Here is a 24,726-nt window from a genome sequence, read left to right on the forward strand (position 1 = left end):
AGATTCTCATTACTGTAATACAACACTTTTAATCAGCATAAATTCAGTGCTGTAATATATTTCTGTAATTGTCTTATAAAGGTCTTCAATAGTGCATAGGAAATATAAATTTTACTGTTTTGTAACCGCATGTGTGAGGTGATCTGTTGGGAGGGGTGTGGGTGCCGGTATTATTTCTGTTCCACATTCATGTGTGCGAGGGGAACTTTTGTATCGCCTGAGGAAAAGACTGAGTTATCAGAGGCTTGCAGCCTTTCCTAAACTTCCTGTAAAAACATCCCGAGGAGCCTCGGCCCAATCCAGCCAGGAAGAAGGGCAGGAAGTCAGGTTGAGATCACGGGAAGTAAATGGCAAAAGCCAGAAGGGGATTAGTTTGGAAACAGGTCCAGCGGAGACTGTAGTGCTTTTCACAATACATGATTCAAAGCAGCTCTACAGAACATTGTGCCTTAAAGGGCTAATTCACCCAATTATGAACACTCTGTCTTCACTCAAAACACAAAAAGAGATGTTAGGAAGAATGATGGCCTCAGTCACCATTCACTTTCATTGTATGAACAAAAGAGGCAATGAATGGCAAACATTCAGCCTTGCATCTCTTTTTGTGATCCATAGAAGAAAGAAACTTTCTTTGATAAACATGGAGGATAAACATTTAATATGTTAGCTATTTAGATAATGTTTGAATAGTAAGGACAATAATGATAGTTTTTGAAGTATGTCCTTAAAACGACTGGGGAGATACAGGCAGTGGTCTAAATGTCCTTCAGTGTCTGGCTGTTAGGAGCTGTAGTAAGCAGTAGATGTGGGTGAAGGTGATGGTTGGTATGAATGTGATCCTGTATTAAAAATGTATGGGATTGCAAAGTTTTTTTTTTCTTAATTTAGACTGGCACCATTTTCTTTATTAAAATGTTGTACATTTGGCCGCAACATGCTTTGATAAACATATTATCCAAAACTATGCATGCATAATATCTCATTTATAATTTCAAAGCACATAGAATCCCTTATTTCTACATTCTAGCCACCAAAAATTCACTGTGGTCATTAGCAAGAACTGGCTGCATTGATTGATATTAGAAGTTAAAGAATGATGGATTTAAATGTAGCCTCACCTGAAGTACAGACATTGGCGATTGGCTGAGATATTGGAATCCTGGCTGCTTACTGGTGGAGGTCAGTGAGAGATGGTTTTGGTAGGTTGAGATTGGTTGAGATGGTCTGAAAACCTTCCTGCTGTAATTTCCTCTTCCTGCTGGTTTTCCTGCTTCGGAATATTCAGCATCAGGGTTGGGCTTCAAGTCTCCTGAAATCTCAGAGCTGAGAGTGAGTGCTGGGAAGTTCGGCCCTGTTACGTTACAAACTTGGAAAAACTAAGCACACTGTGTGGATTAAGGGAAGAAAACCATTGGAATATAAGACGGAAAGTTTGGAATATTTCAGAATACACTGAAGCGACAAACTTTACAAAAATAGCCACCATTCCTTCATCGTACAGAAAGCTTTACATGGAAAGCTCAGGGCAAAGGTGAACTCCTCATTTCATTGTTAATAAATATCTGTATCTTGTTATTGATGCTTGCTAAGGCAAATGTAAATGGTAGATTGTAAAAGTCTAGTTCTCCCATAAATTAAATTCTGTCATCAATTACACACCCTCATGTTGTTCCAAAGCTTTAAGACTTACTTTCTTCCATGGAACACAAAAAGAGATGTTAGGCAGAATGATGGCCTCAATCACTGTTCACTTTCATTATATGAAAACAAGATGCAATGGAACGATGAGACTAAAGCTGGGTGCACACTGTATGATTTTTACTATCCTTTACAATTGTTGCTTGTAAGACTGTACGATATGATCCCAATGAGATCTTGGGTAAAAGCTGTGGCACACTTTGGGACATTAGATCAGACTGTGCAATACTCATTGAAGCCAAGACTTAGTACCCAATTGTACAGATTGACAGCGCTGACTGGGTGTTTTATCTCATCAAGCTGTCGTAGGAGCACACTCTGCACGACTGTAACACAAAATTTTGGACACTGCCAGAACTTTGTTGGAGGCTAAGTTTCATCGCATTGGCAGTTGGTGAACATGTCATACCAAGCGGTCAAAACTGACGATTTTACTCCACGACAAGAGAAGTCTTTTATGATCGCCCAAATTTGCTCCCGGCCTTAAGATTCTTCCTAACATCTCCTTTTGTGTTCCATAGAAGAATGAAAGTCCTATGGGTTTGGAATGACATGAGGGTAAGTAAATGTTTGGGTGAACTATCCCTTTAAGTGACTATTAGTTATTACATACAGTAATACCTTGATATGTCAGTATTTGTATGGAGTTACTGGTAAATTTCCAAAATTCCAAGTTGTGACCGGTTGTAAAGGGAAATGAAGCTGATGCATATGATAGAGCTCTCACTCTTTTAAGGGGTTTTCCAGCTCCTGTTCTCTATGACAATGTGTGTTTCTTAATAGAGTACCTACCTTCTGTCTCCAAAGACAATAGTCCATGACTGACTGAAATATTTTAGTCTGTGTGTGATTGCATTAGAATGAGTGAGTAGGTGGAGGGATACATGTCGCTGGCCAGCTAGTATGGTGGTATGGTAAAAGAATGTGTCTTTATGAGGTGGTATATTCCTCTGTATTTTCTTGGCAGAAATGGTAAATGGTAAAGATGACAGACAGACACACAGACAGACAGACATATAGATAGATAGATAGATAGATAGATAGATAGATAGATAGATAGATAGATAGATAGATAGATAGATAGATAGATAGATAGATAGATAGATAGATAGATAGATAGATAGAAAGATTACAGGTAGACAGACATATGGATAAAAAGATGACAGACAGACAGATGATTGATAGAAAGATGACAGACAGACAGATACATGGATAGATGGACAGGCAGGCACACACACACACACAGACACACAGACAGATAGATAGAAAGATGACAGACAGATACATGGATAAACAGACAGACAGACAGACAGACAGACAGATAGATAGATGACTGATAGAAAGATGACAGACAGACAGATACAGACAAACAAAAAGATGACTGACATACAGACAAACAGAAAGATGACAGACAGAGATATAGACAGACAGACAGATGATAGAGAGATAGAAATATGACTGACAGCCAGACAAATACAGACAGACAGATAGATAAATGACAGAAAGAGAGACAGATAGAGACATACAGGCAGATAGATAGAAAGATTAATAAATGACAGACAGGTAGACAGTCAAGCAGACAGACAGATAGATGATAGATTGACAAACAGATGGATAGAAAGATGACAGACAGTCAGATAAATGGATAGACAGACACACACACACACACACACACACACACACACACACACACACACACACACACACACACACACAGAGATAGATGTCTGGCAGACAGACAGATAGATATAGACAGACAAAAAGATACAGACAGACAGACAGTTGATAGATAGATAGAAATATGACTGACAGACAGACAAATACAGACAGACAGAGAGATACATGACAGACAGACAGGCAGACAGACAGACAGATAGATGATTGACTGGCAGACAGATGGATAGAAAGATGACAGACAGACAGATACATGGATAGATTTAGATAGACAGACTGACAGACAGATATATTAATACAGACGTCAGTTAGATAGAAAGAGGACTGACAGACAGACACACACAGATAGATGGCTAACAGACAGACAGATAGATAGAAAGACAGAAAGATACAGACAGACACACACAGACAGACAGACAGACAGATAGAGATGGACAGTCAGATAGAAAGATTGATAAATGACAGAAAGGCAGGCAGATAGACAGATAGATAGATATATAATCTGTTTTGGCAATATTGTATTGTTTACAGTCATGCCAATAAAACCACTTTGAATTGAATTGAATAGATAGATAGATAGACAGACAGACAGACAGACAGACAGACAGACAGACAGACAGACAGACAGACAGACAGATAGATAGATAGATAGATAGATAGATAGATAGATAGATAGATAGATAGATAGATAGATAGATAGATAGATAGATAGATAGATAGATATAAAAATGACAGATAGACAGATAGATAGAAACACTGATAAATGACAGACAGGTAAACAGACAAGCAGACAGATAGATAGACTATAGATTGAAAGACAGATGGATAGAACGATGACAGACAGACAGATACATGGATAGATAGAATGACAGATACAGACAGACAGATACAGACAGACAGAGAGACAGACAGATACATGGATAGATAGATAGACAGATACAGACAAACAGATACAGACAGACAGACAGAGAGACAGAGAGATAGATAGATAGATAGATAGATAGATAGATAGATAGATAGATAGATAGATAGATAGATAGATAGATAGATAGATAGATAGATAGATAGATAGATAGATAGTGTCTCTGTGTGTGTGTTTGTACTTACTTAGTTGTAGTTTGGGGACAAATGTGTACCTAGAAGTCAGCTACATTGGACAAAACTTCCCTTTGGGGAAATTTTGGGATGTCCTCAATTGAAAAAACAATCCAGGCATAAATTCAATAATGATTTTTAAAATTCTAATGATGCAAAAAGTTTTCTGTTAGGTTTAGGGTGTGGATCAGGGTTAGTTTAAAAATAATTTTAGATAGCCTTATATAAAAACAACAGAAGTCTATTATGTGTCCCCATTTAGATATCTGAGCAAACGTGTGTGTGTGCGATTTCGCACATCTGTCTCTAAAGAGGAAGTGATAGAGCGATGGTTCACCAGAACAAGCAAAGAGCTGAGTTGCCATGGTAACTTGGGATGCAGGGTTCCCTCAATTTCCATTATTTCCATGTAGATCTGCTTCACAGTGTCCATGGTAACCACTCACAACTAATAGTTCCTCCCTCTCTCTCTCTCTCTGTCTCTCTCTCTTTTCTCATAGTCTCTCTCAAACTCTCTCATCCCTGATTTTGTATCTTAGATTTTGATTTGTGGTAAAATGTAATCTCCATGCTCACTTAAAGACGTCATTACCTGTTGCACTCTTGACATTATATTAACCGCAAACGCTTGTTCTTTGATGATGAATTTCAAGGTCTAACATACTTTGTACAGCACTATATACATGTATCTTACTAATATACAGTACTGTGCAAAAGTCTTGTGAAAAATTTTGCATAGTGAGGATGTCTTCAAAAATAATTAAATAAATAGTTTTCATTTATCACTTCATGTCATACAAAGTCCAATAAACATAAAAAAGGCTAAATAAATATTCGGTGTGACCACCTTTGCCTTTAAAACAGCCAGAGGTGTACCTGGACACAGTTTTTCTTGGTTGTTGGCAGATAGGATGTTCCATGTTTCTTGGAGAATTCATCACAGTTCTTCTATCTATTTAGGTTGTCTCAACTGATTTAGTCTCTTCTTGTAATATCAGACAGACATGATGTTCAGTGAGGGGCTTTGTGGGGGCCATGACATCTGTTGCAGAGCTCCCTGTTCTTCTATTCTAATCTTTTCTATTAGCAAAATTAATGTTTGGGAGTCTAACATTTATATTTCATATTGACACTCTAAATCTGAAGATACAAATGACCATTTTAAGACAAATGCTTTTGTGAAACATTTTATGTGCCTAAGACTTTTGTTCAGTACTGTAGACAAATCAATTACCAGTCACAAATGCAACACAAATAACCATTACATTTAATAATTTGGTGCGTTACTGTGATTTTATCATGGGTATGTGTGTTATTTAATGAAGCGTAGTGCCTAAACCCCTTTAACTGTGGAAGATTGCTGGTTTTATAAAATAAAATATAATGGCATCATGATATAGTAAAGAAATTTTACCTGTAGGCTTGATGAAACTTTAGGCTATTTTATGGTTGCCAAACACTGTAGAAACATGGCGCTTTCTTAAAGACTGTGCATTCAAGGTGTGCGTTCATTGGCATTGTACAATGGCTTCGAACATTTACATTTACATTTATGTATTTGGCAGACGCTTTTATCCAAAGCGACTTACAGTGCAATTATTACAGGGACAATCCTCGGGACCAACCTGGATTTAAGTGCCTTGCTCAAGAACACAATGGTGGTGGCTGTGGGGGTCGAACTGACAACCTTCTGCTTAACAGCATAGTGCTTTAGCTCACTACGCCACCACCACTCACTGAACATGGCTCATCCAGTCAGAATAAGAGTTGGAACATTCCAAGTGGTGGTGGCGTAGTGGCTAAAGCACAGGGCTGTTAATCAGAAGGTCATTCCATTTTATAAAGTACATATTATCTGTTTGGTAATTGAACCCTTGACCTTTGCGTTGCTAGCACAATGCTCTACCAACTGAACTATGGGAAACCAAAATAACAAAACAGGAATGCAAATGAAAATGCAGGTGTGTATGTTGTATTGTAGGGTTGTGAGGCCGGCGTGTTGAGCAGAACGCACACACACTCACACACACACACTCTCCCAGAGCATGCCTATCAGTCCACCTGCCGACGGCAAACATGAGGCTCTCGACCGGCCATGGCAACAGCACGCCCCTACCAATGGTAACCACGGAGATGACAGCATTCAGGCTTTTCCAGGCACTAAATCTACCTCCGAACCTATGGAGGATCTCCACGGAAACGCAGTTGTCATCCGCATCGGAATCCCTGATCTGCAGCAAACGGTGAGGGCTCTCTCTCTCTCTGAAGTTCTTGCTTTCTTGCTCTGTTACTACAAGCGCACGCACACACACACACACACACACACACACACACACACACACACACACACACACACACAAATATGCAGGCTTACTCACTCTTTTTGTATTTTCTTTGAAATGGCTGCATTGCAGCACAGAGTGGCAGTGATTGGTAGAGACTGAGATGTTGGTTTTGCGTGGGTGTAAAGGTGTGTGTGTGTTATGTGTATGGTTGCATGTTTTTGAGCAGGGATCTACGATAATTTGTGCTCAAGGAGGCTCATTATCTTATACTGTGAAAACCAAAAGCCTAAGACCAAATTGAAAATCTGGGATTATTATTTTTATTTGAACCTGGATAATTAACCATATTTCTTTTAGATTCAGCACTCTTTCTAGGTCACTACTCAAATAGGCAACTCAGACTTCTTTGCTTCATTTAAAGCACACAAAATGCTCTTTGAAACATTCTCAAATCATGCTGGGATAAAAAAGTATTTGGCACAAACTTGTGGAGTCCATGCCAGCTTGAGCTCATGTTTTCATTAAGTAAAAGTAATTCAATGTCTAAAAGAGATTCAGAATTTCATATACATTTTTCACTTGAACTTTTCTCTGAAATTAATATGCTGAATTTTTAATGAAACATTTTGTATTAAATTAGAATTTTCACTAGTGGTTTCTGACATTGTATATCCATTGAATATTAGCACTTCAAAATGATGTTGGATGGAGCATGTTTTCATAATCCTGCCAATCACAAAATCAAGAACACAGAAACATCTGCATATATACGCACCTTGCTCCTTCAGACCATTTTATGGCATCCAAGTTGGGGGTTCTTCTGTGCTCCTCCATTATGGATGGAATGACAAACCTGTATTTTTTTGTCCTCTGCTTTTGAAATTATAGGAACTGTTTAAATAGGAAATATTGGATATATTTATATATAGGAAAAATACAAATAGGAAATGTTTAAGGAATATTCCAGGTTCAATACAAATTAAGCTAAATCGAAAGCATTTGTGGCATAATGTTGATTACACTGTAAGGGAATACAGTTATATCCAGTAAAGAGACCAGTATGAACAACAAAGACCAGGAGTCAAAACTGAAGTTTCAATCAATAGAGAAATATTTTACTGAAGACAAAGTTTCTCCACATTTCAAAAGGCAAAGACAGAAACAGAAAATGAGTTGAGGATCTAACCTCAAAATAACTTAGATTACAGAAACAACCATCATTTTAGGCATAGGCAAATTTGACATTTCTTACAAGTACAAAGTTCTGATAGATTAACCATATACATATTTATGGAAACTATCCAAATATGGTGAACTGTTGATCTACGTAGAAGATGTTATTTGGAAACATAACACTGATTGTCTGCAAATAAGAGTCAAAGGTAATCATAAATCCGATAGGACTTTTCTTCTTTTAGACCTGAGGAGAGAGGGTGACTGACCATCTCAGCCAATCTCCAGGCTCCCATCACTCTGTAATTTATTTAGATAAAGACTATAGGAGAGGTTGAGAAATACAAGGAAAAAGAAACTACTGCATCATAAGAGAAAGATGAGACTGTATCTTCTTAATGCTGAATGTCATCGAGACCCAGGCTGAATGTTTTTCTCCTGTTCTAGCACAAACGTTGAGAGAACACATAGCTTTCACGTACACACTTTTAGGGCTTGAATATTTCTAGGTGAAAGGATACAGAAGGTTTATTCTTTACCTAAACACTGAATACAATTCTTGCTTGCACTGATCAATGATCAACTGAACAAATTACAACTCACATTGTAAATTTGATATTGTAAATCAAAACCTCAGTCACACCTCAGAAGACAAATACACAAATGACCTGTAATATATTAGAATTATAATATATCCTGCATAAATGCATGATTATAAACGTTTGGTTACTTTTTGATTATAACAATTGTTAGTGAAAGTATTAAACTTATCAATAAGCAGAAGAGATCGGGGCAAACCCACCCTTTCATTTGTAGTTTTCTTTAAAAACAAAAAATCGAAGTAGGGTGGCACTTACAGTGCAAGTGAATGGGGCCAATTTTTGAAGGATTTAAACGCAGAAATGTGAAGCTTATAATTTTATAAAATTTCATAATTAATTCTGTTAATAATCATGTATTATTTGAGCTGTAAAGTTGTTTAAATTGATATATTAGGGCTTGGTAACAGTTGTAAAATTGGTTATAACTTTACACAGAAAAGGTTAGTAAGTGATTTTATCACAATAAAATCATGTTAACGCATATTGTTTATATCTTGTGTCTATACTTTTGAAATAGTATTTTAATGTTAACGGATTGGCCCCCATTCACTTCCATTGGAAGTGCCTCACTGTAACCAAGATTTTAGTTTAGTTTTTTTTTTAAAGAAAAGGAGGGGCAAGTCGAAATTCATTTTTGTGGTATTCAAAATTATGCCACAAATGCTGTCAATTGAGCTAAACTTGTTGTGAACTCAGAATGTATTATTTTTGCAAAGCAATGTTGTTGTAATGGTCAAGTGAGTCACACTATAAACAATGTTTTAGCAGGTATACACAAAAAAACCCAATGTGCTTTATCATTTAAATGTACTGGCTTGAACATTACAAATTTTAAGGGTAAGATCATGTAGAAATAGCTCTTTAAGGTAAAAATTGCCTGTTACTGCTTTTTACAGTGTATCTTATGTGGTAACATCTAAATTAACTGGTTCTACTGACATCAAAAATATTATTTACTGAGACCAAATCAACCTGACTACTTTAGGTTACACCAGCGTAAGCCATTTCTAAGGGTTAGACCAGTTACAAATATGTCCTTAAGGTAACAACTGCACATTTCTACACTGCACAAACATAATTTATTTAGACTTTTTGCCTATTTTAAGTGAAAGAGGCTGAGTTCAGACCATCCTTATTGACTTTGATGTTTGTGAATAAATTGCACAGTCCTTGATCTCTTGTGTGTTTAGTCTAAAGCCTGGAGTGTTTGGCGGAAATTAGTTTCATTAGTAACAAATCAAGATATTTGATAGATTTGAACTTTGTCTACAAGTGTGCTTACATTTAGAATATTTACTGGAGCCCAAAGCAAGATTCATATTTCGCATTAAAAAGTGAACCTGCCTGGTCTTGTCAGTGCCATGGCACAGCAGCTAGTGTATGTGCTCCAGATACATTGGGCTTTGGTGCTCATGTGGGTGATGCAGGTTTGAGTCCGACCCTATCCTGAGCCTATTCCTCCAGTCAATCTGTTTAATAAAAGATGCAAAAGCCACAAATAAAAACATAATAATTGGCCTTTATGTAGCAATTTGAAGAGCGTACACTATGCATATACTATGCGTATACTATGTTACAGCTTGTTAATTTACTCAATTTTTGGTCTGTGTTTGCTTTGTTGCAGAAATGCCTGCAGTTGGACCTGGAAGCTCCAGTGTGGGTTTGTAAGCAGAGAGTTCTGGTCACTTTGACACAGAGCCTGACCGATGTGCTTAACTACGGCCTCTACCTCCCTGCCTTTAACGGGCGTGCCGGAAAGTTCCTCGATGAGGAGAGATTGCTCAGGGAGTACCCTCTCCCTACTATCACACCTGTACCATACCTAGAGGTACACACACACACACACACACAAACCCTTTTGAATCCCACGATGCTTTTCAATTCTCACTTAATAATTATGTTATTATTGGATCAAGCTGGTAATAGACAATTGTTATTATCATGCACTTCACTTATCAATTTATTTTTTTGCCTTCAGTTCCGTTACAAGAGGCGTGTTTACACTCAGAGCTATGTAGATGACAAGCAACTGGCCAAACTACATACCAAGGTAACGTGTAACGTTAATGTACATTTATACACAAAACTGTTCTAGAAGTTAATATTTGTCTATTGAAGTAATAGTACACCAAAAAATGAAAATGTTGTCATAATTTACTCACCCTCATGTCGTTTCAAACTCATATGACTTTATTTTTTCTGCTGAAAACAAAAGGATATATTTTGAAGAATGTCACGATTGCTGATTTCCATACAATACAGTTAATAGTGACTCACTTCAAGGCTACAAAAATACCTAAAACTAAACCAATAATATCCTGTTACTGCCAGGCCAATTTAAAGAAGTTTATGGAGTATGTTCAACAGAGGAGTGTGGAGAAGGTCTGCAGGTTCTTGGAAAAAGGGCTGGACCCCAACTTTCACGATAGTGACAGTGGAGGTGAGAGGTTTTAAATAGGTGAAATAGATTGAGAACAATTGTAATGTATTCTACACAATTTTAATTAAAGTTTGACTTGATTAGCATTTACTTTAATGAAAGGACATTTAGTGCCATCTTCATTTAAAGCTAATCAGTCGCAAAATTAGCATTTATTCGCTGAAACTGATTTGACATTTAGCGTGTTTGATTATCACCACATGCTGTGATCTCTGCTCCATCTCCAGAATCTCCACTCACTCTCGTGGCCCAGCTGGATTCGTGTGGTGATCTGATCAAGGTGTTGAGGAGTGGAGGGGCCCATCTGGACTTCAGAACCAGAGATGGACTGACAGCACTGCACAAAGCAGCCCAAACGCACAACCATGTAGCACTGACTGTGAGTGATGCACTTTACCTCAAAGAGCAGGGGCACAATCTGAACAGTTTGGAATTCAGTTTGGCACACGCATATTCATTTTATTACAATACATCACTACATCATTTTCAGTTGGTCGAACGTGTGTTCCGACTTGATATCTTCAATCTCCAACCAAAAAGGTATTCCATTGCTCAATGCTTAGGTGAAGATGTACAAAGAAACAAAACTCCAACTCCCTGTTAGCTTAGCAGGTATTAAATAGAGTGCAACAGTGCCCACCCACTTTAAACCTTCTGGGTTTCGGAAGTATTTTTCTAGAGATGTCAAAATTAAACCATTAACCCATGCGATTAATATAAAAAGTTGAAAGTATTACATTTTCTTAATCACGATTTACGCATTTACCGTTAACACTGATTGGAAGGGTGAAACCTTTGCAATGTGTCTGCTGGAGTCATTACACAGACACACACATACCACAAACACACAGCAGTGATTCAAGCCTAGATGGAGCTTGTGACAGAAATCAAGTGTTTTTCAGCTTATTTAAGGCTAATTTTAATGACCATAGTAGCACACCAAGTAGAATGGGATGTTTTTCTCTGCAAGTGCTATTTAAGTGGAGTTTTTGTCTGCAAGCACTTTTCATGTGGAGTTCAAAGCAGTGCTTGATGCTGACATTGCCGCCCTGACACAAATCATGAATGTGGCTTCGCAATTGCTGTAACAAAGTGGATAGCCACAGTCTACCAGCAGATTAATTCTGTGGAGGAAGGGAGTTTAAGAGATTTAATGCCTATTGCAATGAATATGCAACCTATGTTGGGACTAGTTCTTTCAAATAGTAAAGCTCCCACTTAGACTTTGGGAAATGTTTATTGTTACTTGAATTGGTGCGATTTTAGTGCATTTCTATCTTTATACTGTGGAAGGCTTTGTTTGAAATAATTTCATAAAGCATTATATTGTTATGTATTGATTTGTTTTCTATCCTAAAAAGAAAATAAATGCAATTTGACAGGAAAAGAAGTATATTTATTGTAAACTAGTCACTTTCAAAATCTGCGATGAACCGTGATTAACTGCGGAAAATAATTTAATTAATTGCAACTGACAGCACTTTATTTTTCCCATTCATTTTTTGCATAAGCTTTTTGTAAAATCCAATTTTACTTCCAGAACCAAACTGTTGCATTCTATTGTCACCACTATGTTTTCCTTTTCCCTTCTGCCACCAAGCAAAATAATTACTCTTTTCCCAAAAGTGAAGGGGATGAACTTTCAACAAGTTTGAATCCTTACACAAGTCATCCCAAGCTCATCACATGGCTCAGGTGAAAGAGCGGGTTGGCAGTTTGATTCCTGGTCCACATGACTCCACGTGCCAAATTGTCCTTGTGCAAGACACTAAACACCAAGTTGCTCCCAATGGCAGGCTAGCGCCTTGCATGGCAGCTCTGCCGTCATTGGTTTGTGAGTGTGAATGGGTGAATGAGTCACAGTGTAAAGGGCTTTGAAAACCGGTAAGGTTAAAAAAGCTCTATATATGTGCAGACCATTTACCAAAAGTTCCTCATATTTTTGGTTTGTGTCTGTGTTCTCTCCACATCTCTAGACATTATTGGATCTCGGGGCCGCTCCAGACTATAAGGACAGTCGTGGGCTCACTCCACTCTATCACAGTGCCATGGTCGGAGGAGATCCATACTGCTGCGAGCTGCTTTTGTACGATCATGCCCAACTGGGCTACAGCGATGAGAACGGCTGGCAGGAGATCCATCAGGTATCACGTAAATGACTGGTTTCTCTTCTAATGCGGATGCAGATCCTGCACGTTAGGCAAAGAAACATCTGCCCTAATGTTAAATTTATTCTCAAGTGAGACTAAATATATCCTCATTTATTGTTTGTTACACCTGCAGCAGTGGGTGATCGGAAAGTGTGTCTTTTTTTTTTTCTCCATAGGCTTGTCGCCATGGAAACGTGCAGCACCTAGAGCACCTGTTGTTCTATGGAGCGGAGATGAGTGCTCAGAATGCCTCAGGAAACACAGCACTACACCTGTGTGCCCTCTACAATCAGGTACACACACTTACAACTACAGATCATATTCTCAACTTAATCAGCTATGCAGTTTTACATACACAGTTGTCAAACTTTGGAAAACCCCTTTGTATATAATAGAATAAAATAAAAATATATTTTTAAATAAAATATAGGTTATATATATATATATATATATATATATATATATATATATATATATATATATATATATACATATTATTCACACATATTTTAATAAAAGCATTTTATGTGGTTGTCACCCAACCTAATATGTTTCTAATGCCTTTCAGTACACCACAGAATAAACAGAGTAATGAGAACAGAGCCAAGTATGTTTGGAATAGCATACTACCTACTGTTTGTGAAGGAAAGTAGAATGCATTATGTATACTGTGTGTAGGATACAAATGTTCAGTATGCATGGAATGCTCAAATGACCTAATACATATGTCAAAATATGCAGTGTACAACCAGAGTACACTGTACTGTATAATGTATCCAACAATGCAATGCAGTCAGATTGCCAATAGTTACATTCAAACACAAATTTGAATTAAAATCCAAAATAGCTGTTTTGTTTCCCAGGTTTTAACAAGACACTTGCTGAATTAAATTCTATGCTATGCTCACAATGGAATATTAGCATACTGCTTATTGCATACCATGCAGTATAACATAGTAGTATGTAAAACATACACTCACTTAGCACTGTATTAGGAACACTATGGTCCTTATAAAATGCCAGACGTAGTCTTCATACTGCTGTAGCACATCCGCCTCAAGGTTTGATGTGTTGTCCATTCTGAGATGCTATTCTGCTCACTACAATTGTATAGAGTGGTTATCTGAGCCTTTCTATCAACTCGAACCATTCTGGCCATTATCTCTCTCATCAACAAGGCATTTCCATCCGCATAACTTTCGCTCGTTGGATGTTTTTCGTTTTTGGCACCTTTCTGAGAAAACTCTTGTTCCATAAGATTGGCTGATTAGATAATCGCATAAATAAGTACGTAGGTGTGCAGGTGTTCCAATTAAAGTGCTCAGTGAGTGTATAGCAGTATATAAAAGTATACTGCCTACTATTTAAAAAATACATATGTTTTGTTGTATGCTACATTGTTAACACACAATGTAATGAGGTCATGTGACATGCATACTATTTGAATGTTCATCATTGCATTCTGCATACTGGTTCACATGCCATTTAAAAAATTTTTTTAAGTAGGCAGTACACTTCTATATACTGCTATATATTTTATATTCTACTATTTTATAGCAGTATGCTTGTATTCCATTTGAGCATAGCAAATGCATATAGCCAGTAACTCACATAAAATCACATAGAAACATGAACATTTTTAGTTTTCTTTCTTTCTCACCTGCTTTTTTCCCTTGCTCCCTCTCTAATCTCTGCAGGAAGGCTGTGCTAGAGTTCTCCTGTTTCGAGGAGCAAATAAAGAAATCAAGAACTACAACAACCAAACAGCATTTCAGGTACTCATTGCCACACCTCTCAGCTGATGTATTGACTTAACTGTACAATTTCCAGTCGAGAGCTCTGATGCTTCAGTTTGTTCAGACAGGGTTCACACGGTCCTGGAAAACTTGAAAATATCAAGGAATTCAAATGTTTTATTGCCAGGCCTCAAAAAGTCATGGAAATGAGTAGATATATTAAAGTAATAGAAATGCGTACAGTATACTGACAACGCTAACACTTTACAATAACATTCCATTTGTTAACAACATTAGTTAACATGAACTTACAATGGAACAATACTTTTACAGCATTTATTATCTTGGTTAATATAAATTTCAACATATAGTAAACATTTTTCAACTCAAAAGTTGCATTAGTTAGCATTAGTTAATGCACTATGAACTAACATGAACTAACAATGAACAATTATATTTTTATTAACTAACATTAACTAAGATAAATAAATGCTGTAAAAAATATATTGTTCATTGTTTGTTCATAACACGTAATGCATTCTAATGTTAATGAATGGAACCATTGTAAAGTGTGACCATGAAAATACAAAACTCAAAAGCCACCATGATGACATCATTGAGGGTCTTATTGGAGACACTAATACGTATAATATTTTACATCTATCAGTTCATTTAAAATACAGAATCTTAATTAAATACTAAAAAATTTATAATAATTAAATCTACTAAATACTATTAAAATACTATTTTAAAAAAAAGGTTATGCAGTAATAACAAACAACTGGAAAAGTCAAGCAGACTTACAAAAATAACCATCTTGAACTATCTCTTACATTTTATTTAGTTCAACAACAGTTTGATCATACAAATTTGAATGTTTCATATAAAGTGGTGATGGTGTATGTTTGGTGCTAACAGAAAGTTAACTGTTCTTACTGGTAGGTTGCTATCATCGCAGGGAACTTTGACCTGGCTGAAATCATCAAGATCCATAAAACCTCAGACGTTGGTGAGTTGCTTGGTCATGGTTTAGTCTGAACAGCATGAGGCAGTTTGGTCTTATGTCTACTTAAAGAGATAGTTCACCCAAAAATGAAAATTCTCTCATCATTTACTCACCCCTCATGCCATCCCCGATGTGTATGACTTTCTTTCTTCTGCAGAACACAAACAAAGATGTGTAGTAGACTATTTCAGCTCTGTTGGTCCTTAAAATGCAAATGAAAGGTGGCCTGACCTTTGAACGTCCAAAAAACCCATAAAGGCAGCATAAAAGTTATCCATATGACTCCAGCGGTTAAATCCATGTCTTCAGAAGAAATATGATAGGTGTGGGTCAGGAACAGGTCAATATTTAAGTCCTTTTTAACTATAAATCTCCACTTTCACTTACATTTTTACATTCTTTCACATTTTGAAAGTGAATGTGATGATTTATGGAAAAATGTTTATAATACACAACACATATGATCTCAATCTATTGTTCTGTTTCTCATCCAAAGTGATTGCATTGCTTGAGAAAACACGGATTTAACCACTGGAGACTTATCAATAACTTTTATGTGACCTTTATGTGATTTTTGGAGCTTTCAAGTTTTGGTCACCATTCACTTGCATTGTAAGGACCAACAGAGCTGAGAAATTCTTCTAAAAATCTTAGTTTGCTTTCTGCAAAAGAAAGAAAATCATACACCTAATTTTTGGGTGGACTATACCTTTAAGGCCTCCACAAAACACAACACTATAGTTAATCTAAGTGGGCTACAAAGATAGCCCTATTCACATAATGTTTTTTGTTTTTTTTGGCCACAAAGTGTATCATTTCAGAAAACCAAGGTTTACTATTTAGTATAGTGAACATTTCAAAGTGTTTTGTTCAGAGTTAAAAAAGAAATTACAATATATAAGTGTTTAATTTTAAGAAGCATCCCAAATCTGGTAACTTCATCATAACGTGTCAAAACAATCCATAAGTGGATGATTTCTTTTTATTTCAGACAATCAATCTGAATGTGCAAGATCTAGGTCTGTTCCTACCAGCTATTTAATTCTGAAATAAACTACTGATGTAATCTCTGCAGTACTGTTTATCATACAAGTATATATGAGCTAATCTCTTTATAACTTGCATCTGTTTCTCTTTGTAAATCTCAGTCATGCTCTGTGTGACGTAATCTGTGAGTCATTTGTTTGTAATCTCTCTGTGTGTCTGTGTGCAGTTTTATCGTGCCGATATCTCCATCCAGTCTGTTTATGATGTATTTGATGATTATTTCACCACTGCAATACCCCGCTCCACTCCCACTTGGTGTATTTTTGTGTAACCACTTAGGTTGTGGCTCTGTACACTCGCAGCAATGATTTGAAATGAAACAGTGAATAATTTTTGGATATTTACATCTATAAAACATGCACCACTTAGACTTGCAGCCCTTTTTATACATTACCCCCAAATCACCAATTTCAGCATCACTGTTACAATTGCTCATACAAAAGGATGGAGGGGTTACAAAATGTACTTTTGTAAGCTACTCTTCAATTTGCATGAGCAAGTAACGCAAATGTTTTCTTAAGAATATACAAAAATCCTACCACCCCTGGAGTCCCGAGTTCGAATCCAGGGTGTGCTGAGAGACTCCAGCCAGGTCTCCTAAGCAACCAAATTGGCCCCAGTTGCTAGGGAGGGTAGAGGCGCACTCTATAATGTGTGGTTCTCGCTCTCGGTGGGGTACATGGGGAGTTGTGCATGGATGCCGTGGGGAATAGTGTGAAGACACCACACGCGATATGTCTCCGCGGTAACGCGCTCAACAAGCCACGTGATAAGATACGCAGATTGACCGTCTCAGATGCAGAGGCAACTGAGATTCGCCCCCTGCCACCCGGATTGAGGCGAGTCACTACACCACCACGAGGATTTAGAGCGCATTGGGAATTGGGCATTCCAAATTGGGGAGAAAAGAAGAGAAAATAATAAAAACGATAAAAAAAAAAAAAAGAAACTGCAGAAATCTAGTAGGACATGTATACATAACCTTAAAGGAATAGTTCACCCAAAAATTTTAATTCTCCCATAATTTACTCACCCTAATGCCATTCCAGATGTGTATGACTTACTTTCTTCTGTTGAATACAAATGAAGATTTTTTTAAGAATATTTCAGCTCTGTAGGTCCATACAATGCAAGTGAATAGTGGCCAGAAATTTGTAGCTCCAAAAATCATATAAAGGAAACATAAAAGTAATCCACAAGAATCTAGTGGTTAAATCCATGTCTTCAGAAGAGATATGATGGTGTGGGTGAGAACCAGATCAATATTTAAGTCATTTTTACTATAAATCTCCACTTTCACATTCTTCATCTTTTGCATTTGGCGAGTTGCATTCTACGTGCATATCGCCACCTATGTGACAGGGTGGAGAATTTATAGTAAAAAGGGACTTAATTATTGATCTGTTTCTCACCCACACCTATCATTTTTAGGGTAAAATATCCCTTTAAATAACATTTATATGCCACAGGCAATTCTGACACTACTTTTAACAGATGAGGTGCTAGGCTTTTGAAATACGAGTGATTCCACTTTCTATCAACTTGATGCAAGTTAATCTATTCTGCAGTCTCTTTTCTTATATGATAGTCTTTGTCATATCCATGCCAACCTCCTGGAGAGTGCTCTTGATCCATTCAACAGGTGAAAATTGGATTGCAGTCTTTGAAAATCCATTACTGTGGTCATTCTGGTATACCAGGTCATCTTAAATTTAAAAATCCTTCGATGAGTTAAAAGTAAATAAGACTCCTTAACGGAAAGTTCTGCCAAAAATGAAAATGTTGTCATTATTTACTCACCATCATGTTGTTCCGAATCTTAATGACATTTTTTCTTTGGAACACAAATGGGGATTGTTAAGTAAAATGTTAGATGCAATGTAAGTGAATGGTGACTGAGGCTAATATATTTTGGTCTGTGGAATACAAAAAGGAGATGTTAGGCAGAAAGAAAGCCATTTGGGTTTAGAACAACATGAGGGTGAATACACTGCATTTTATTTTTTGGGGGAACTATGCAAGTATAATGATAGAAAATGTCATTTTCAAATGGCCATTGGTTTATGGATGTAAATGTATTCAAATTAAAGATAAAAATGCACTGTAATTATTGTAATGTGTAGTAGGAGGAGCCAAACAACATAATTTACAGTCCAAATTCTTTTTAGTCTTCAATGTGCATTAATTTCTTTTTCCATGATTAGTGTGTTTGTATGTGGTGTAAATTCTTTCTTATCTGCATGTCTTTACAAATTGACATAGTTTTACTCTCTATTATACTGTAAGCATGGAAATTACTCAAATAAACTATATAGACGTAGGCAGGCTTTATATGTGTTTGTTAATATATGAATAAGTATTTATGTGTGTGTAACTGTGTTCCTGTAACAGTGCCTTTCAGGGAGACCCCCTCATACTCGTCTCGCCGGCGTGCAGTCTGTGCATCCCCTCTTCGCTCTCTGATGCGATCGGCCAGTGATAACGCTCTGGATGAGAATTTGCCAGCACCCTCTCCTGCCCCCTCCCTTCGCAGCCTGCCCCCCCTCGAGCCCGACGACAACACACCCACCCAGCGCAGCCCCCAGTCTTCTCACACACACACACGGAGCCTCAGGAGACAAACCCGCGGCCATCTCAGGTGTGGAGTTGTCTGCAATTTGAGGGATAGTTCACCAAAACTTTTAATTCCAACATCATACACTCACCCTCATATTGTTCCAAACAAATATGACTATCTTCCGTGGAACACAAAAGGAGATGTTAGGAAAAATTTTAATCTCAGTCACTTTTTTGTAGTGACTTGAATTTGGAGGAAACTTTTGGTGAACAAAACCATTAAGGTAAATAACTATGAGTTTGATTACCTGACACAGAAGTTTCATATTGGGCTGAAATATGGTGGTTTTCTGCATTTTGCAGCCCTGGCAGTCCTGTTCAAAGAGAGCCCAGTCCTCCTGCTGTGTCACGGGGGCCAAAGCGGCGGCTGTACAGCGCGGTGCCCGGCCGAACCTTCATCGCCATCAGCTCCCACACGCCACAAGGCGAGGGGGAGATCACGCTGAACCGCGGAGAGAGGGTCAAAGGTCATTCATTCAACCTCTTAACCAATGTGATGAGCATCTTTCTGTAAGAAAGATCAAATTGTTGTTTTTTGAATTATAATAAGGGCTGTCGATCGCTTAAAACTGTTAATCAAATTAATTTCATGATATGCCAATTAATTAATCAAATTAATTGCAATTATAGCATATCTCAAGCTAAACATTTTTGTATAATATATAATAAATATAATAATTCAGATAATATTTAAAGATTAAATTGATGATCACAGCGAAATCATTCAAGATTGTTAATTTAATCTTTTTGGAACATTTGTTGGCAATTGTCAAGTGTATCTGTCTGCGTCCTGCAAGACAAGAATGAATACCCTCTTCACGACACGTTCACTACATGTAACGCCCCTCGTGACTCATAAAGCGATTCTATTGGCTACAAGATCTTTTAAAGTCCTATGTAATCGCTGTATGCTTTATGATTCCCTTAACTCTTTAAAAATGATGTAAATAACTTTTAAATTCTCACATATCATATTATTAAACTGAAGATATAAATGGTAAACTGAATTTACTTGTTTAAATTTTGTGGAAGTGCTCTTGTGGAATTATTCCTGAAGGTGTTTGTACAATTTCTGCTTGTTCAATAATAACAAAATTCATGAATGGTAAAAAAAAATAAATAATGGATTTGATTTCTCCAGTTAGCTCACAAGGTAATTGGTTAGCCTATTAGATTATCATACTGCAAGCTTCTTCTGTGTTGAATGTGTATGAATGTGCCATCCAACTGTTCCAAGACTCTGCTGGTTATTTAGAGGAGGCGTAACTTGTAGTGGGCATGTCTTGTAATAGTCTTGCAGGACGCAGACAAGTAAGTGATTGTCTGAAAAGTCCTTGCTAAAATGTGTTAAAACTGTGAAGGGTGTGGTAAGGGACCATCTGAAATGTCCCGTATTTAACTTCAAAAGTGTCAACCCTATCCGTCTCAATGTGACTGTGTTCCTTTACACCAGTTTTCAGCATCTCTAGACATAAACGCCACATTTTTGGTACGCGGTGTCAAGTAAAATTCGGCATGAAACGGAAGTTGCGATGACTTCCGTATTGTGATGCATTTCAGAATGAAATAGCTTATCGAACAAGAAAAAAATATAGGGCGGGAATTTGAGTTTATTTACTGGTTGTTGATTGGATTGTGAAAATATGGGCGTTGAATAGCAGAATGCAGGCAGATCTGAATGCAAGTTTGCAGTGGACACACACACACCCCTACCACTCTAGTGCTCATGTCAGAGCCCCAGTTATCATGAAATTGAGCAGCAATAAACACATTTTAATGTTTTGATCACAATACACTAAATATAAAGGGAAAAAACACGTAGTCATGCTGTGCATCCCAAGATAACTGCATTCCAAAATATAAATAAACTCCAGAGGCATCCGAAGAGGTATTCATTAGTGATCACCTCAGCAATTCAGGTGTGAAATTTTTCAAACACAACCGGGAATTTGCTGTTATTCCTCCTCATTCGAAATGCAAATTCAAGCCAGCTGTCCCATAACCAAGGAAGTTTGGGTTAAGGAACGATAATTTTGAAGGAAAACAGACGAAAATACACCTTGCTATCTTCACCAACATGTGATTGATGCTTCGTTCAACTCTATGCAAGGTTGTGGTTATAAAAAAGGGGCAGGGTTTAAGCGGCTTAAATGATTGAAACTTTAAAAAATGTGTCTGGAGAACCCTGCAGTCAGCTTGGTCCAGCTGTCTTTGATCAGCTGTTGGTTTGTTGCCTGTACATTTGGTGCCACTCTTACTGCCCTCTGCTGACTGAGACTCACAAAAACATGGAGGTGTGTGATTAATTCCGTTAATTGTTTTAACATGTTATTTTTTAGATACAGTAATTACTCGCACTTAATTACCGTGATAAAAAGGCAGCCTTAATTATAATAATATATTGGGGTTAACTTCAGGAGTGAAACTTCATGCTGTAATTTTCCAAATGTGGCATTCAATTGTTCATATGTGTCTGCACTAGTGCTGAGCATCGGTGAGGGAGGATTCTGGGAAGGTTCAGTTAAAGGACGAACTGGCTGGTTTCCTGCTCACTGTGTAGAGGAGGTCCAGATGAGGCAGTATGACCCACGACTCGGTCAGTGTATGCTATACACACACACACACACACACACACACACACACACACACACACACACACACACACACACACACACACACACACACACACACACACACACACACACACACACACACACACACACACACACACTCACTCATACAGGCACAATCATACTCTGTAATATTCATGCATCATTGGTATCTGTTTCTCAGAGACAAGAGAGGATCGCACTAAGAGACTTTTCAGGCACTACACTGTCGGCTCCTATGACAACTATACCTCTTACAGGTATACACTCCTATCCTGTCTTACCTCCATCATATCATTTTTTGTACTCTGTGCACAGTATGCAAGATTAGTAGGCACTTTCCACAAATAGCTTACAAAACAGGGTCTGGAACTCTTAAAGTAATTTTTTCCTCCTTTTTCAACAAATTATTTTGATTTCCATGCACAGGAGTTCAAATTAGAGTTTTAAAATGTATGAACATAATGAAAAGTAATAATTAATTTTTAGGAAACAAATTTATCTAGAAGGTAACCTTAACTGTAGATGTTAATGAAGGTACTGTAACAAAGTGTTATCCAGATGCAATTTGAAGACTAATAGAATTTTATGTCTAAATAATGCTGCACTAACTAAAACATATTCTGGTAATGCAGTACATGTGACTATGCAATGCAGTGACTATTGATTTCTGTAAATTCGCAGTGATTATGTTATAGAAGAAAAAAGTGCAACTTTGCAGAAAAGAGACAGCGAAGGATTTGGCTTCGTGCTTCGGGGAGCTAAAGGTACACACACACACACACATTTTTCCAGGTTCACAGAGAGAAATTCCAAAACACAAATTAAATTATTTTTTTGCTCTTACTTATCAGCTGAGACACCCATAGAAGAGTTCACACCTACTCCTGCGTTTCCTGCTCTGCAATACCTGGAGTCAGTGGATCTGGAGGGAGTGGCATGGAGGGCAGGATTAAGGACAGGAGATTTCCTCATAGAGGTAAACAACTTTTGACTTATTATGTGAAAGCTGAACTCTCACTGAGGGAGACTAAGTACAGCATGATAGAGAAGGAGTGTTTGGGCATCAAGTGGGTGGTCCTCACCCTCCAGTACTATCTCTTGGGGCGTGCTTTACCTCTCTGTTCAGACCATGGCCCGCTCCAGTGGCTCCATCGCATGAATGATACCAACACGTGGATCATCTCTCCAGCCATTTTCTTTTTTTTGTGTTTTTTCACCTTTTCTCCCCAATTTGGAATGCCCAAATCACAATGTGCTCTAAGTCCTCGTGGTGGTGTAGTGACTTGCCTCAATCTGGGTGGCGGAGTACAAATTGCAGTTGCCTCTGCGTCTGAGACAGTCAATCCGCACATTATATCACGTGGCTTATTGAGCGCGTTACCACGGAGGCATAGCACGTGTGGAGGCTCATGCTATTCTCCGCGATATCCAAGCACAACTCACCACGTGCCCCACCGAGAGCGAAAACCAGATTATAGTGACCACGAGGAGGTTAACCCAACAGGTTAACCCAACATGACTCTACCCACCCTAGCAATTGGGCCAATTGGTTGCTTAGGAAGCCTGACTGGAGTCACTCAGCACGCCCTGGATTCAAACTTGCAACTCCAGGTGTGGTAGTCAGCGTCTTTACATGCTGAGCTACACAGGCCCCTGAATTCAGTCATAAAAAAGGGCTACATTGACCCTACAAAATATCTTTGGAATTTTGTGCACTAAGGTATAAAGAAGTAACCTACACTCACTCCTGTTAACACAAACACCAACCATATAAAATAAGTATTATGTCCGTACCATGATATCAGATTGTAATACAATGGTACTTTGGGATCCATTATGATATTGCCTTTTTCATATACTATACCATGGTATTTAAGGTGTTCAGTTCAAGTTTAGCTCAACAGCATTTGTGGTGTAATATTGATAAGAACAAAAAAAACATTTAGACTCATCCCTCCTTTTCTTTAAAAAAAGCAAAACTCTACAGTAGTTTATAGTGAGGCACTTACACTGGAAGTGAAGTGTTTTTATAAAATTACTGTATAAGCTTCACATTTCTGCCTTTAAACCCTCCAAACATTGTCCCTGTTTACCATTGTAAGTGCCTCACAGTAACCTCGATTTTATATATTTTTTTATGAAAAGCCTTAAATGGCCATTAAAAACATTAAGCCATAAATGCAGTCAACTGAGCATAACTTGTATTGAACCTGAAATATTCCTTTTAATTATACCATAAGGTGGGATGAATTCTTGTAAACTGGACCACTTCTTGACTGTAGAAAATACTATCATATTACCATCGAGATGCTTTTAACAACATGGTATTACCATAGTTTTTCCATGGTCAATTTCTATGCTAATTCTTTTTTGTAAGGGTGCTGGTCTTACAAAAAAAATGGTAAATAGTCTGTACTTATATAGCCCCTTTTTTAACCTTAGCGGTTACCAAAGCGCTTTACACTGTGTCCCATTCACACACACACACTCATACACCAATGATGGCAGAGCTGCCATGCAAGGCGCTAGCCTGCCATTGGGAGCAACTTGGGGTTCAGTGTCTTGCCCAAGGGCATTTCGGCATGTGGAGTC

At 37.6% G+C, this 24,726-nt stretch overlaps 1 protein-coding gene across 1 annotated transcript in view; it reads left to right on the forward strand.

The window, feature by feature from the left end:
- The first annotated feature begins 1,324 nt into the window (after positions 1-1,324).
- shank3b (SH3 and multiple ankyrin repeat domains 3b) overlaps positions 1,325-24,726 on the forward strand; it is a 35,739-nt gene continuing 12,337 nt past the window's right edge. Inside the window, exons 1-16 of the mRNA XM_052118792.1 lie at positions 1,325-1,531; positions 6,449-6,710; positions 10,152-10,355; positions 10,506-10,577; positions 10,859-10,967; positions 11,195-11,346; positions 12,944-13,111; positions 13,294-13,410; positions 14,815-14,892; positions 15,796-15,862; positions 19,298-19,544; positions 19,826-19,989; positions 22,005-22,118; positions 22,316-22,391; positions 22,816-22,898; positions 22,986-23,110. Coding sequence (XP_051974752.1) covers positions 6,513-6,710; positions 10,152-10,355; positions 10,506-10,577; positions 10,859-10,967; positions 11,195-11,346; positions 12,944-13,111; positions 13,294-13,410; positions 14,815-14,892; positions 15,796-15,862; positions 19,298-19,544; positions 19,826-19,989; positions 22,005-22,118; positions 22,316-22,391; positions 22,816-22,898; positions 22,986-23,110 — 1,974 coding nt within the window. The 5' untranslated portion in view covers positions 1,325-1,531; positions 6,449-6,512. The remainder of the gene's footprint in view (positions 1,532-6,448; positions 6,711-10,151; positions 10,356-10,505; positions 10,578-10,858; positions 10,968-11,194; positions 11,347-12,943; positions 13,112-13,293; positions 13,411-14,814; positions 14,893-15,795; positions 15,863-19,297; positions 19,545-19,825; positions 19,990-22,004; positions 22,119-22,315; positions 22,392-22,815; positions 22,899-22,985; positions 23,111-24,726) is intronic.

The sequence above is a fragment of the Xyrauchen texanus genome, chromosome 45 (assembly GCF_025860055.1).
Source record: "Xyrauchen texanus isolate HMW12.3.18 chromosome 45, RBS_HiC_50CHRs, whole genome shotgun sequence".
Classification (NCBI taxonomy): domain Eukaryota; kingdom Metazoa; phylum Chordata; class Actinopteri; order Cypriniformes; family Catostomidae; genus Xyrauchen; species Xyrauchen texanus.